Here is a 13,922-nt window from a genome sequence, read left to right as displayed (position 1 = left end):
AACAGGAGCTGCTATAGCTGGACATCTTAAAATCAGGAATTCTAATATATTCATGCAACTTTTTTTTTTTTAAACTGGCCAAAAGCCTTTTGAAGAATTAATATTTCTTCAATAAATATTTAAATAAGACAGAAATCCCAGAGGACATGAAGGAAACTGAAGGATGAGAAGAAAAAGCAGTGAACTGAGATGTTTCAAAGAATAACTTGTAGATCTGTCAAGCTGACATTGGTATGAGAGAGAATAAAGGAAAAAAAAGAAATTAAACAGGGTAAAGTGCTAGGTGTTTAAAATACCTGGGGTGGGGACTGATGAACCCATATTGCTTTTTATTGCACTCAATTTCATATACTCTTGTAGCTACATTTACCTGTCACAGGTTCTTTTTAATTGTAGCAATGGTTTTAATTTAACACCCAGCACAATATTAGCAAGGTAATTGAAGATGTTTAAATTCCCCCTGCAAAAGCAGAGGAGAGTCCAAGGCCTTGTTTTTCTATGTTTAATAAAGCTTTTATTAGCACTTGACAATGAGGTTATGCAATCCTCCAGCTCTGGGTGGAATAGCTGGCACTGGCATGTGAGAGCAGGAGACTGCCAAAAGCCTCTGCATGGTTTGGCACCTACAAAGTGGCTGTCAATTTACTGAAGTTCCTAATCTGACAGTCACTAAAAATAGATCAGGTGACTGCTTTCTACTGATGAAGAAATCCTGCTGGATATTTATGTTAGGAGGCAAGGGAACAATTTGTGAATTGCAGTTTATTTGCTTCCAAGATTATAGTTAAGAGTACATAGGAATTTGTGTTTATTACAGTTTCTTGAAAAATACTAAAACATCTCAAGGAAAGGAAGACTATACAATGTGGAACCTGAAAATAATGAACTTATTTTGCTTGTGAAATGACATTTATGACATTACTTTAAAATTGCTTCAGTTTAAGCACACAGTCGTTTCTGTCTTGATAGTAACTAATGAACATTTTTTTACAGGCAACAATCAGCTGAAGACCTTGCAAGAGTACCTGCTAATTCAACCAGCAATATCTTGAATAGGCTATTGCTCAGCTATGATCCCAGGATAAGGCCTAATTTCAAAGGTTTGTCAGATATTTCAGCCTTTGCTTTAATCTTTGGAATTTAACTTTTGCTCTTTTTATACATAGAAAATTTATGTAGAGATAATATTCACAACCTAAAGTTCTGGTTTGGTTTATTTTGAATGAAAATTTCCCTAGATAGTATAAAACTGCAGAAGATATTTACTCTTTTGAGCTGAAAGATACCATGTTAGGATTTCATTATCATAATAGCCTGGGATGCTTTATTATTATTATTTTTATAAGAGACTTTTTAAATGGAGGAGTAGATTTTACAGAATAAGTTTTAAAAATATCCTTTTTATGCTTACGTTTTAGTTAGACTTTTTGTAGTATCTGTGCTTTACAGTATTTTAAAACATCAAATTTTTCTATAGACATCCTTTAAGATAACTGTAAAAAGTTGAGATCAACACTATAGTTATTAAATCTGTTAAAGATGTTTTAGTTATAAAGCTTATGCACTTCAGTAATGCATTTAAACATATTCTCTGCCTTTAAAACATCTCTCTGGTCATCAGTGTTGTAGGATTCTTCCATGTAGGCAAGTGTGACTTCATTACATATGCAGAAAAGGTTGGAATACATAGTCTCTGCAAAACCTCTGATAACTCATAGAGCTGTAAGTTACACTTTCCAGGAATTATTTCCCTTCTGAAAAAATACATTTTATTACATACAATTTTACTAAATACAGACTATGCAGTTTGCATAAATCAGTTCTTTAATTTTAAAACTCCAATATAATTATATGTGCACTGAGGTATTTAAATATGCATATTACTAGTATGAAAAATTTGGAAATCTTTATTGTGCCTTTGAAGAGACTATTTTCAGATGTTCTGTTTATCTCTTTTATTATCGTATTAAACTCAGTTTTCAGCAAGTATACTGCTTCTTTCTTATTCTTATTACAGAACCATATTTATACATTTTCAGTACTGAACCTTGTCACAAAGAATAAACACCCAACCTCTTCACTACCTGTTCTTCAGCATAATCAGCTTGTAATTGCAAAGCATATTGCAGATTTCTTTATAATTTTTGATAACCCTGCTGGCAGCCTGGTAAGAATCCAGACAGAAGGAAAAAGGAGGACACGTAATGTTAACTCACAGGGAGGTGGAAGAAAAAGAACATTTTCTGACAAGTGGTTTGCCCACGTTAAAATGTTCCTCACGCATGAGTGATTTTCTTGGATGGCACTTTCTATTGAAATCTGGAAGAGGGAGTACACTCTTGGCTACTAGTGATGTGATGGGTACTCTGTCACATGCATCAGGCATTAAAAAAATTATTATGCTTATTGCATAACCAAAAGCATAATATTCAAGCAGTCTGATTAAAAAAAAAAACAACAACAACAAAAAACCCACAAACTGGTTTAACTGAAAAAAGTGAAATTTTATCTTTGTACATTTCTGGTGAACCACAAGAATGAGTTTGAATTTATATATTAAATGTACAACAAAATATTTTATGCAGACAAGCAAGCTATTGGAAGAGGCATATATATATTACTTTGCACTGTATCTGCTTACTCTGTCAAAACAGTCTTCATATATTCTTGTTTATCTTTTGTTGCTGAAAGAAGGAAGAAACCCACTGAATTAAGTATTTGTAACAGTGTAAATGAGGTCAGATCTAATGGATATACTGATACTCACAACATAGATAATAAATAAAACTAGTGAGCCACAATTAGTTCTCACAACCGTCAGGCCAGTTCTCCTTGCTTGGTGATAACTCTCTGTTAACACCATATTAAATGACTGCCAATCAATTCCTCCAGGGTGACAGAGGGCAGATATAGCAGCTGTCACACCATCCTTCTGCAGCTACAGGAATCCTGGCTGTGGAAAAGAGAAGAAAATCCAGGCTATCTTAATATCTTCACAGCTGCTGGCTTCTAGAAATTTTTCTTGGCAAACTGGTAACCGTTGTAAAATGGAGCAGCTTTCCAGCTCTCTCGCACCAAGACTAGACAGCTGGGAAAGCTGCATGCAATAATTTTTACCTGCCTGTACTCGTACTTTACCGTTATGTACTTGACTTGCACAAAGAGGTATCCTCTTGCAATATGAATAAATGTCTCATCATAAATCATAAACAGGTAATTTGGGATGATAGAGCATCATTATGACCTTGACAATTAAAAGTGTCTGCTGCTAGAAATGTGAATTGCCTCTATCGATTACACTGTGTGCAAAAGTAATACTGGCTTATGCATTCTGTGATAACAGAAAATCATGGAATTCAAAAATTATTCATTTAGATATATGGTCTGTGAAACTCTTTAAGATTAGCTCTCTAGACTAAGGATTTTTTTTTCTGTTTTCTTATCACTAGGTTGAAAAGAGGTTTTGTGATTACCCTTGGTTTTGAAAACTCTGTATATACTAACTTGAAAAGATGAAGTTGTATGACCCTATAAAAAACATTTTACATTGTGATACCAGTATAAAGGAGCTTTAATTGAAGGATGACATACCTTTACTGGATTGTGCAGCTCACTAGTATTTATTTTTTTTTAAAGGAATTCCAGTTGATGTTGCAGTTAACATCTTCATTAACAGCTTTGGGTCAATTCAAGAGACAACTATGGTAAGACTGAAATGAAATTGTTGTAGCATGCATTGAGATTTTCTTATTAAATTTCAAGTTGAGGATTATGAACTATAAAGTAGAAATAATTGTTGTGGTTGTAGGCACTGAGAATTAAGTTAATGGGGTTAGTGATTGACTGATGGTGCTTTATGCCGTAAAGCTATTCATCTATTCCATTTTATATGTGTCCACAGATTATTGTAGCTTTAGAATCTGATTTACATGAAAGGAAATCCATAGTTTCTGAGATTCAAGAGATACACTTATTTCCATAAGTTATTAAGTTCAGTGGAAGAAACCAATTGGTGGTATGAATTAAATAATCTTCCTAAGAGTTAGTATATAGGTTGCTTGGTGTATTATTCAAAAAAGTACACCAGGACATTCTGACTCATAATGGCAGAGAAGCAATAAACCGTAATACCACTATTAAACATTAAAACACATTTTGTTGTTTTTGTAAGTGCCCATTTAAAATTCAGAACCAGCTTACATGTTACCTTAATGACATTTCAGTAGGACTGCAGAGCTGCTCAAAGTTGTACATACATTGTAGCTGAAACAACTTTTGAATAGCTCGACCAGAAATTTCTCTTTCTTTAGCTAGCAGTGAATAAAGATTTAAATTTGATTGCAAAGGATTGTAAGTCAACTAATGGCATTACAGGGAAGTGATATGAATACAAAAAAATTCAGTTTGCTGAAGATGCCCTGAGGTTTATTTCTGAAAACAAAAGGAGGACTCAAGTTTAAAGAGGGGTAGGGAGGAAGAGCAGGAAAGTAGCAGTGAGATAAGTGTCTAAGATGTCAAGTATATTAGGCCAGATGGTGCTTTCAAGTTTCTGAAATTTATTGCATGCTTTAGAAAGTGACTTTTACAGAGGCTGTTTTACAATTCACCCAGATTCAAATAGTAACAAAACATGAATGTAAGGGATGTGCTTCCCCTTACCCCCTCCAAAAAAAAATAAAAAAATTAAGTATGCTCTCTCCAGCAGTGTATGTATGCCTGCCTGTGACTCCCTGATAGGATCACTCACAAACTTACTGGGATATTCTGTAAGATAAGTCATACTCTCCTCCATATTTCAGAACTTCAGACACCATCCTTATTGTAATTTATGCTTTTATTTAGATTTCTATCTCCAGCTGAGATCACCATGATAGCTAAGCATGTTTATGTGAAATTTGGATTACGTCTTGATGGCCTTAATATTTCACAGGAAGCACTGACAAAATAAACGGTCAATCTATTCTTCCATGTGTCACTTGGAAAACTCTTCCTGCTGCAGTGGGAATTAAGTCCTGTGGACAGTCAGGAACCACTGCTCTCTTTGGGAATAGGTTGGTACTTGTCTTCAGAGTGGGTAATGCACCAGACAGTAGAAGTGGGTCCCTTAGACTAGGAAAAGACTTGTACCTTCAGAATCGTAGGAAAAGTATTTCCTGGAGCTGAGGCACCGAGTCTGTGAAGGACCGGGGGGGCCTCTTGCCTTGAGAAAAGGAGACATTTGCAGGAGTACCAGAACTACTGAAAAAAATTCCTCGGTGTTGGAGAAGAGAGTGGCTGTCTCCAGGATTGGTGAGAATAATGAGGAATGTTGATTTCTTGACTGTCTCTAAAATTAACAGAAGCTACTAAAGTGGTTGGAGTGATATCATTATTGATACAAAAAATCAGTGAAATTTCTAAGTATTTCAGTCAATTAAGTATATTGTGATGATTCTTGGCTCTGTAGCCACTTCTAGTGCCAATGATTGAATTAATAAGTTTTTGCAAAATCTGTGTGGATTTAAAGCATCCTGTTATAGCCATGCCAAAGCAGTGATTCCTTCTCTTGGGTGATGGAAGTGTGGGGAAAAATAACCATGGGTGCCAGATGACCAGAACTGAGGTGGTGGTAGAAGGCCCAACAAACATGTAGAGTGCCAGTGAGAAAAGGTCTTGTTTGCTGTCCTTCTGGTCACGTGATAATTGCATTCTTAGTTATGCAGTTGGCTCATCCTCAACAAAAAAGAGTAGAGGTTACCTCCTATGAAGGTAAAGTCTACTTAGTTTTAAGAGAGAAGGGAGTTTATAGAAAAGCATCAACATATTTGAAGTTGTATTGGTTTAAAGCAAATAGTACCCATACTGTGGATCCTGTGCCGAGAAGCCTGTATTGCTTTAATCAAGCCCTTGTGAAAAATATGAAGGGCAAATGTTTGCTCTGTGTCTAGAAAGAGTAGTGTTGTTGAATACTCAAAAGAATTGCAATGTTTCCACACAGTTAGGAGACAAGTTACCTGGAAAAAACTAAACAAAAAGGTTAGTTAACTAACCTTATAAGAAAAGCTTAAGCCAGAGCTACCTACTAGTAAGCTCCCTTTATCTTGAATCCTGTAATTTGTTTCCTTCTAAATCATTAGACCACTTGTCTAGTATCCCCATGCTAACTCTCCTTCTGATTTTGCACATTTTTTGATAATGCAGATCTGTGGGATAATATGGTGGTTATGTCACATTTAGAAACTGTTTTAAACTGGATGACCAGTCAGGGATTCCTAGGGATAGAGAGTTTCTGGTATAAATACCGACAGGACTATAATATTTTAGCTGTGATGGTGATCTGACTGTCTACAGAATCTATATTCAAGGTTTTTGCAGTGTGACCTTTCTTCACTGACTCAAATGACAAAACACCACTTCTTCCTTCTCCTTTACTTTAAAAGCTTGCAGAAAGGTCTTTGTAATATTTATCTAAATAAACAAAAATTCAGTTTTATTATTTTAATCTTAAAAATTAAATTTGCTACTTTGTCAAAAAAATATACTTTATCAAGAAAAAGCACTATTATTCTTCCTTTCTTTGTGTGACTGCAGTTTACGTAGAAAGTCTTTCATGATCTGCTGTGTGCTCCATTTTGCAGAGATGTATAGGCAATGCGTGATTTCTGGCCTGAGGAGGTTTTCTGGCCACATGCCCACTATTTAGTAGGCTGCATTTGAAATATTTCCTAGAATGCCTCCCCTTTCAACCTTCCTGAAAACAATTTGCCTTCTGTTGAAGTTACATGGGAAAACAAAGCCCTGTAGAATACTTCTGTGTTTCTTTCTACCTGACAGGTCTCCCAGCTCTAATGCTGATGAATATCTCTTCCACCCTCTGCTCCTAGTTTCAGGCTTTTTAGTTCCTATTTGACTCTCCTTTATTATAAAATGCCAATCACACTGCAATATTCAAAAAATGTTTGTACAATATACAGCAGGAAGACCAGTTGCTTCATACAGACTGCTTCTTCAGCCCCTGTTGAATCTAATCGTAGTGCACTTACTGAATCTTAAAGTCCATGGTGCAAATTTGAGACAAGTGGTTGCAGACTTCTTTCAGAATGGATGTATACCAGGTCGTAGTCTACACTGCTGCCAGATGCTGTAGTAGTTCATATTCTTGTAAGAAGCAGCCCTTCTGCACATTGTTGTCTGGTTAGCCAGTTTTTTACCGTGACATCTCTTTACTTCCTTCTACATTTTCTGTATTGCCTCAAGTATGTGGTGGCCTTCCTCTCCAAGTACCCCTCTCACGAGTCTCTAATCTAGGCCTGAACCTACCTATTTTAGATTAATGGGATTTTTCTTCCATTGAGTTAAATGGGAACAGAATCAAGTTCTTGAAATGTCACGACATCCCATTGTTTGGTCTATTTAAAGTCATTTGTAATAGAGCAAGAAAGGAAATAAACTACTATCTTTGTAATAGAGCAAGAAAGAAAATAAACTACTATCTGCCTGATCTTACTTCCAATTCTTATTTTGCCAGTGCATTCTGCTTTTCAGTGATGTAAACAATTCCTTCTACTGAATGGGTAAGCTGAAGGCAAGTGTTGGACACTGCTTGTCATTTGCCTATGGCTTTGAGAAGGCATCTTATTTTGTTAAAATTAGGGTAATGCACTTGTTTATGGGGAAATTGACTTTTGTGCAACAAACAGTGTAATGCTTGTGAGCATGAATGATATGCAGTATTTCTCTTATATGATTTAGAGTAATTTTTTTCATTGAGACAAGAAGTGCATATGGAATGGGAACTTCAGTAAGAAGCAAGTAAAGTAAATTTTCAATTATATACATATAATTGAAAAGATGCTTTCTGAGATAATTACCTGAATTCCCTCTGGTTCTACAGCTTCTCTGTGAGAACCTTCCAATACAAAGTCACTTCATATTAACTATTATTTTTTGTTTCTTGTTTGCTTTGGCAAGACAATATAGGTCTTTGTATAAATAACAGTCAGAGTACGTGTATTTTTTCCAAAAGAGGCTACCAACAAGTAACAAGTACTTAGTTTTGATGTTCTGCTTTTTCTTATAATGCAGTAAGGAAGAATATTACACAGTATAGTGTAATAAAGAAATGTTTGGACCGATTTGACTGGTGGACTGGACATGGAAAAATGAGCACTGTATTTCAATTTACAGCATAAATCAACAGGCTAAATTATTCTGCATGAGATCTTAGCCAGGTGAACTCCTTCCTGTTGAAGTTAGCATGACAGTCTCAACATGGCACCTGCTTTGGAATGTAAATGCAGTAAATGCAACAGAATACTTCATGTTGTATCAACAGCAACAAAAAAAAGTATAATAGGGCATTAACATGTAAAATAAACAACTTCATAAAAATAGTTTCCATGCAGATTACTTTCACAAACCAAAAATACTTTGAGAACCTTCACTCACAGATTTCTAGCATTTCGCTATAATTGTACAGCAGTAACAGTATTTTCACTACTGAAGGAGGCTTTGCACGTGATAGACAATTATGCAAAACCAAAGCACACTGTAGAAAGAACTAGGAAGACTGGAGATAGAATTTATCTTACATATAGAATTTTGGTTTATTCGGTTGGGTTTTTTAACTTTATTTCAACAATACCCTTATTCTTTTTCTATATGTGATCTGCCTAGTTTACATATACTTGAAAAAGGAGGCACTGGCTTAAATGTAAGTGTAAAAAGCAAGAAGACTTAGAGATAAGACTGAAGAATCATGACTGACATGCTGGGTCATATTTTTCCTTTGGATTCACACAGCTTTCACTAAGGACAGAATGCATGCAGGGTATCATTCTGCCTTGAAACACATACTACTCCAATTCCCGAAAGCAAAATTAGGTTCTCATTGAGCATGGCTCTACTACTACTGTCCATCCTTCTGCAAGAGTCCTGCTGAATCCAGAAGGAGGTTTCCTCTGTAAAGCCTTGATTTTTTTCTCTTAAAGACTGATTCTGTTTCTCCTTTCATACCTGCTACCTCAGTACTTATGTTGCAAGCTGGCATCAGTTTTCCTGTTACCAAAATAGCTCCAGATCACTGTTAGAAGGTCTGAGGCTGTATTCTGGGTGTGTAGTGTAAAACCTGCTATCTACCTGGTCTCTTTTCTGCTTTTAAAGTGTGATATTTTGCCATCAGTGTACCACTTAACCAAATGGAGAATAAACTGGAATTGGCACTCACAGAATATCCTGATAGAAGTGATATTCTGTGCTTACTGCCTGCAGCCATTTAGTATAGTCAAGCTATGGCCTCTCCCTACCCTGCTGCATGCTTCTCTATGCCTAAGTAACAGGTGGCCACTATCGAAGGGATGCAAAAATTCTTCCAGGGGGACCAATTTGGTCCTGTACTTAAAGAAAATTACTATATTCAAAGCATGAGTGAGACATAATCTACCTATTTGTAGTGAAGTCTATTAAATGTAACACTTATTAATATCATTGGAATAGTGATTACTGTCTTTGTGATAGAAAAAATCAGGGCATAAATTGTTTTTCTGATAGAATGGTATTCTTTCTCTGTGGTTTTTTTTCTAGAATTTTGACTAGTCTAATATTTATTTATTCTTCCCGTCAGGATTACAGAGTCAACATCTTTCTAAGACAGAAGTGGAATGACCCCAGACTCAAACTGCCCAACGACTGGAGAGGCTCAGATACACTGACGGTGGACCCGACTATGTTCAAGTGTCTTTGGAAGCCAGACTTATTCTTTGCAAATGAAAAAAATGCTAACTTCCATGATGTCACACAAGAAAATATCCTTCTTTTTATATTTCGGGATGGAGATGTCCTAGTCAGCATGAGGTATTTTATTTACATCTTTCTACTATTTTTTTAAATGACTTCATATGAAATGTGTATGCTTATTAGACTTAGTAACGTAATATGACTTATGACTAATATTGAAATTTATATGACAGTTTGTAAACAATACTACAATAAATTAAATATGTGTAAAGAAATCAGATGAAGATATTTTAAAGCATGTCAGTTGATAGCACTGCAGGTGCAAGAAATTCAAAGTGTGTGTACTTTTTCATGTCATGTTAAGTTAACACACCAAGTAAAACTAACATTATTGGAAACACAATTTAAACCCCTTTTTTGTGGTTTGAGTTGGTTTATCAAAGGTATACACAATGCCACAAAGATAGTCATCCACTGAAACCAGCAAATTGATTGATTAAAAAGGGTATCATAGTGAATTACAGATCCGGAGAGTTTAGAGAACCAATGGTTTGTAGAGATCAGGCTCAATTTTCTAACAGCAAATGAATTTTCTTCTTGTGTGAACTGGAACATATTGCCCTGATAGAGATAAAAATGATTATCTGAATATACCACAACTTTAAGAAGGAACTACTTCAGAAGTTAGGGCCACATGAGCTATTTCTTCATGTAGTAGAAATGGATAGAAAAAGAAAGAAACAAGATGGGAGAGTCTGTGTTCTTTCTTGCCCATTTCAAATCAGGATGAGAAAAGTCTCAAGACTATTGCTGACAGTGATCAGAAAAGAAAATACATTGGGCAATCAAAGCATTTCATTTGGCTTGCTCTGAAAGTCCTGGTTTTGATTTCAGTTCCTTCTGTAGAAGGTTTTGAAGTGTGTAGAAATTAATATTTCGAAGTAGAAAATCACTTTCAGCTATGAAAAAATCTTCTCATTTGAAGCAGCAAAAGTTAAATGAAACACTGAAACCTTTTTCAAACGTTGCAGCTATTCATAAATGAGCTCAATAGGTTAGGTTAATGATTAATGAATATTGAGTGAATACTAATGGAAGTGTTTCTGATGGAAAAATTATTCTCTGAAAACTTGCAAATAACAAAACCAAATTCAATAAGTTTGAAATTAGTGTCATCCTCTAAAAGTACACTGTTTATTTTAATAACACACTATGTTCTTAGATGATACATACGCAGATAAGAATAATTTTCTAAGACCTTGTGCTTTGGCGACATTTTTAAAATATATAATTTCTATGTCTTGTATTTTTAGTTTACATAGGTATTATCATGTATAAATTAAAGAATCTCCAGTTATCAAACTACTTGAATGACAAAATGCATATGAGAGAAAGCTCTTGTGCAAATAGTTAAGAATTAGAAAACTGAAAACAGGAATAAACAGCTAGTGCTCACATCAGAGACAGTAAACAGTGGAGTCCCACAAAAAAAGTTTCAACTAGGTTTTGTGCCTTTCAACATAAATCATCTGGAAAACTGTGAATTTCCAAGTGCTTTTGATGATACCAAAATATACAGAACAGTAAAGGTAAGAGACAACGTAAGAACCACAAATTAATCAAATGACCAGGCAACAAAGCATGAGATGAAATTCAAAGTAAATAACTGAAAATTATGCACGAGGAAAAAAATTATTGTGACATCACATAAAACCTGATTGGTTTTGAGGTGGTTATCAGCTAAGAAAATTATCTGTGAGTAGTAACAGCTGATTGTCTGAAAATGTCAGCTTATAGCTCAGTACTGTTTGAGAAAGTGATTTAAATTCTAGGAAGTATTAGGGATGAAAGAGAATATTATGCCACTTCATAAATGAATGCTATACTTGGATCATGAATACAAAGTGCAGTTCTGATCTTCCCACTGGGAAGAAGGGAGGCAAGGATGGTCGAAGGTACGGAACAGCTGACGAAGCAGAACTTTTCACGCCGGAAAGAACGAGATAATTGAGGTGGTGACATAGAGATCTCTAAATCACAAATGGCACAGAGAGAATGGATGGACATTGGTTTTTTTGCCTTCTTTTCCAGTAAAAGACCTATGAGACAGACTCAGGATATATGTAAGGAGATTATTAGAGTGTGTGCAGCTAAGCTATGATGTTCTTTGCTGCAAGATGCTGTGCATGTTAAAGGTTACGTAGTGTCATGCTTTAACCCCAGCTGATAATTAAGTACTACATAACTGCTTGCTCACTTCCCCGTTGCCCCTGGCCCTGGTGGGATGGGGAGGAGAAGCAGGAAAAGAAAGCCCATAAAAGTCTTGAGTTGAGAACAGTTTAACAATTGAAGCAAAGTAAAACAAAATAATAGATGTCATAATGCTAATATTAATTGTAATAAAAGGAGAGGGAGAGAGAGACATAAAACCCAAGAGAAACAAGTGATGCAGAATACAATTGCTCAACACCTGCTGACCATCCCTTCCCTGCTGCCTCCCATCTTCTTGTGCACCTGCTCACTGGCAGAGCATGGAAACTGAAAAGTCCTTGATTTAGGGTAAGCACTACTGAGCAACAACCAAAACATCAATGTGTTATCCACATTATTCTCATACTGAATCCAAAACACAGCACTGTGCCAGCTGCTAGGAAGAAAATTAACTCTGTCCCAGCCTAAACCAGGATACAGATTCCAGAAAGCAACCAGAATCAAAATAGCTTCTTGGAGACAAAAAAATCTGTCAAGGTCCCTTAAATACTGAAGCATCACTTCTGGTTTAGGGAGTCCTTGAGATGCAATTTTTGAGATGTTGCTGAATATCTGGAAAAATAACATTTACAGATTGCCCTGGTATCATATTCTTTTTTAGGAGTCTGACACTGGCCACTGCTGGAGACAGGACTCTGCTCTGTATGGACATTTGGTTAGGTTATTCTTATGACCTATATGTATTTCGTCTTGTATTAGTAGTTCTCTAATTTGTGAACTATTATGTGTTTAAAGCCCTCTATAATTTTTTTCCCTATTTTATACAAGAGATCTCAATTTCAAACTGCTAATTATAACTTTTAATTTTGTTTCTGCTATTTTAGAAGATGAAAATCAAATGCCTGTGATTTTTTCTTTCTTATGGCCATCTACTATTTACATGGCAGCTCACACTGTTTTTAAATACCATTTCTGTATTTTCAGGTTGTCTATTACTCTGTCATGCCCTTTGGACTTGACCTTGTTTCCTATGGATACACAGCGCTGCAAGATGCAATTGGAAAGCTGTATGTAAATTATTCTGTGCATAAAAACAGTTCTCTTCTAGGCATGCATGAGAATCAAACAAAAATTATCAGTTCTGTATTGTTCATGTCAGCATTTTTAATGAACTGTGAAACTGATACTCACTGGTTCCTACCAATGTACATTTCCCTATCAAAGATATTTCTTACAGTTATGGCACTGTGCACTCTTGGTTTTAGCTTTTGCTATCAACCATAATGACAATTGAGGAGTTTTATAAAAACATTTACAATAAACTTAGTCAAATGGAAACACATATCATTTGGAAAAAAGAATGGCTTCCCCAGGTAGTTTTAACTTCCACAACCTGTGCTGCTTTGGAGGTTGTTAGGACCCAATTTATCCCCTTGCATTGATGATGCATGGTATTGCTTGAAACCCTTTTAATATGGTACCAAAGGAAAAGTATTTGATGCCAAAGCAGTGATATCATTTAGGGTGAAATGTTTTGAAAGTGGTTTCAAGATGTGTTGTGGCTGTAGTCAGGCATCTGTTCCTTACCAATCCTACCCTGGTCTCCAGGTGATTTAGTCTTATGATGGGGCATACAGGTCTCATCTCTGAAGGGCATCATGCAGACAAAATGTTTCTGAAACCCATCTTCTTTCTCATGCCCCAAGTACACGAGTGTTTACTCAACTATAGCCTTTTTCCAACACTTCAATCCCTGGTGATCCCACTTTCATAGTAATTCTGTTTTCCTGAATAAGGATTAGTATGGAGCAGAGAGAAGGAAGGTGACTTGCTCCAGCCTGTTCCTGCTGGAACGCAAAAACTTGTTCAACTTTTACTCCACCAGCTCTGGTGGGAAAGGTGAGGTTAGGGAAAGGAAGTCACAAGTGAAGAAAGAGCAAGGTTAATCAAAACTGGGCAGGGTATCCCAGTGGGGACGAGGGTAATAATAATAATAA

General features: G+C 35.8%; 1 protein-coding gene across 4 annotated transcripts in view; it reads left to right on the top strand.

Moving 5' to 3' along the window:
* GLRB (glycine receptor beta) overlaps window positions 1-13,922 on the top strand; it is a 52,189-nt gene that overhangs the window by 11,531 nt on the left and 26,736 nt on the right. For all 4 annotated transcript variants that reach the window (XM_032685420.1, XM_032685422.1, XM_032685419.1 and 1 more), the window contains exons 3-6: window positions 994-1,100; window positions 3,637-3,704; window positions 9,602-9,831; window positions 12,910-12,992. In XM_032685420.1, coding sequence (XP_032541311.1) covers window positions 994-1,100; window positions 3,637-3,704; window positions 9,602-9,831; window positions 12,910-12,992 — 488 coding nt within the window. The remainder of the gene's footprint in view (window positions 1-993; window positions 1,101-3,636; window positions 3,705-9,601; window positions 9,832-12,909; window positions 12,993-13,922) is intronic.

Source organism: Chiroxiphia lanceolata, chromosome 4 (genome assembly GCF_009829145.1).
Source record: "Chiroxiphia lanceolata isolate bChiLan1 chromosome 4, bChiLan1.pri, whole genome shotgun sequence".
NCBI classification, from domain to species: Eukaryota; Metazoa; Chordata; class Aves; order Passeriformes; family Pipridae; genus Chiroxiphia; species Chiroxiphia lanceolata.
Note: the sequence above shows the minus strand (reverse complement) of the source record. Positions and strands in the feature narration are given on the sequence as shown.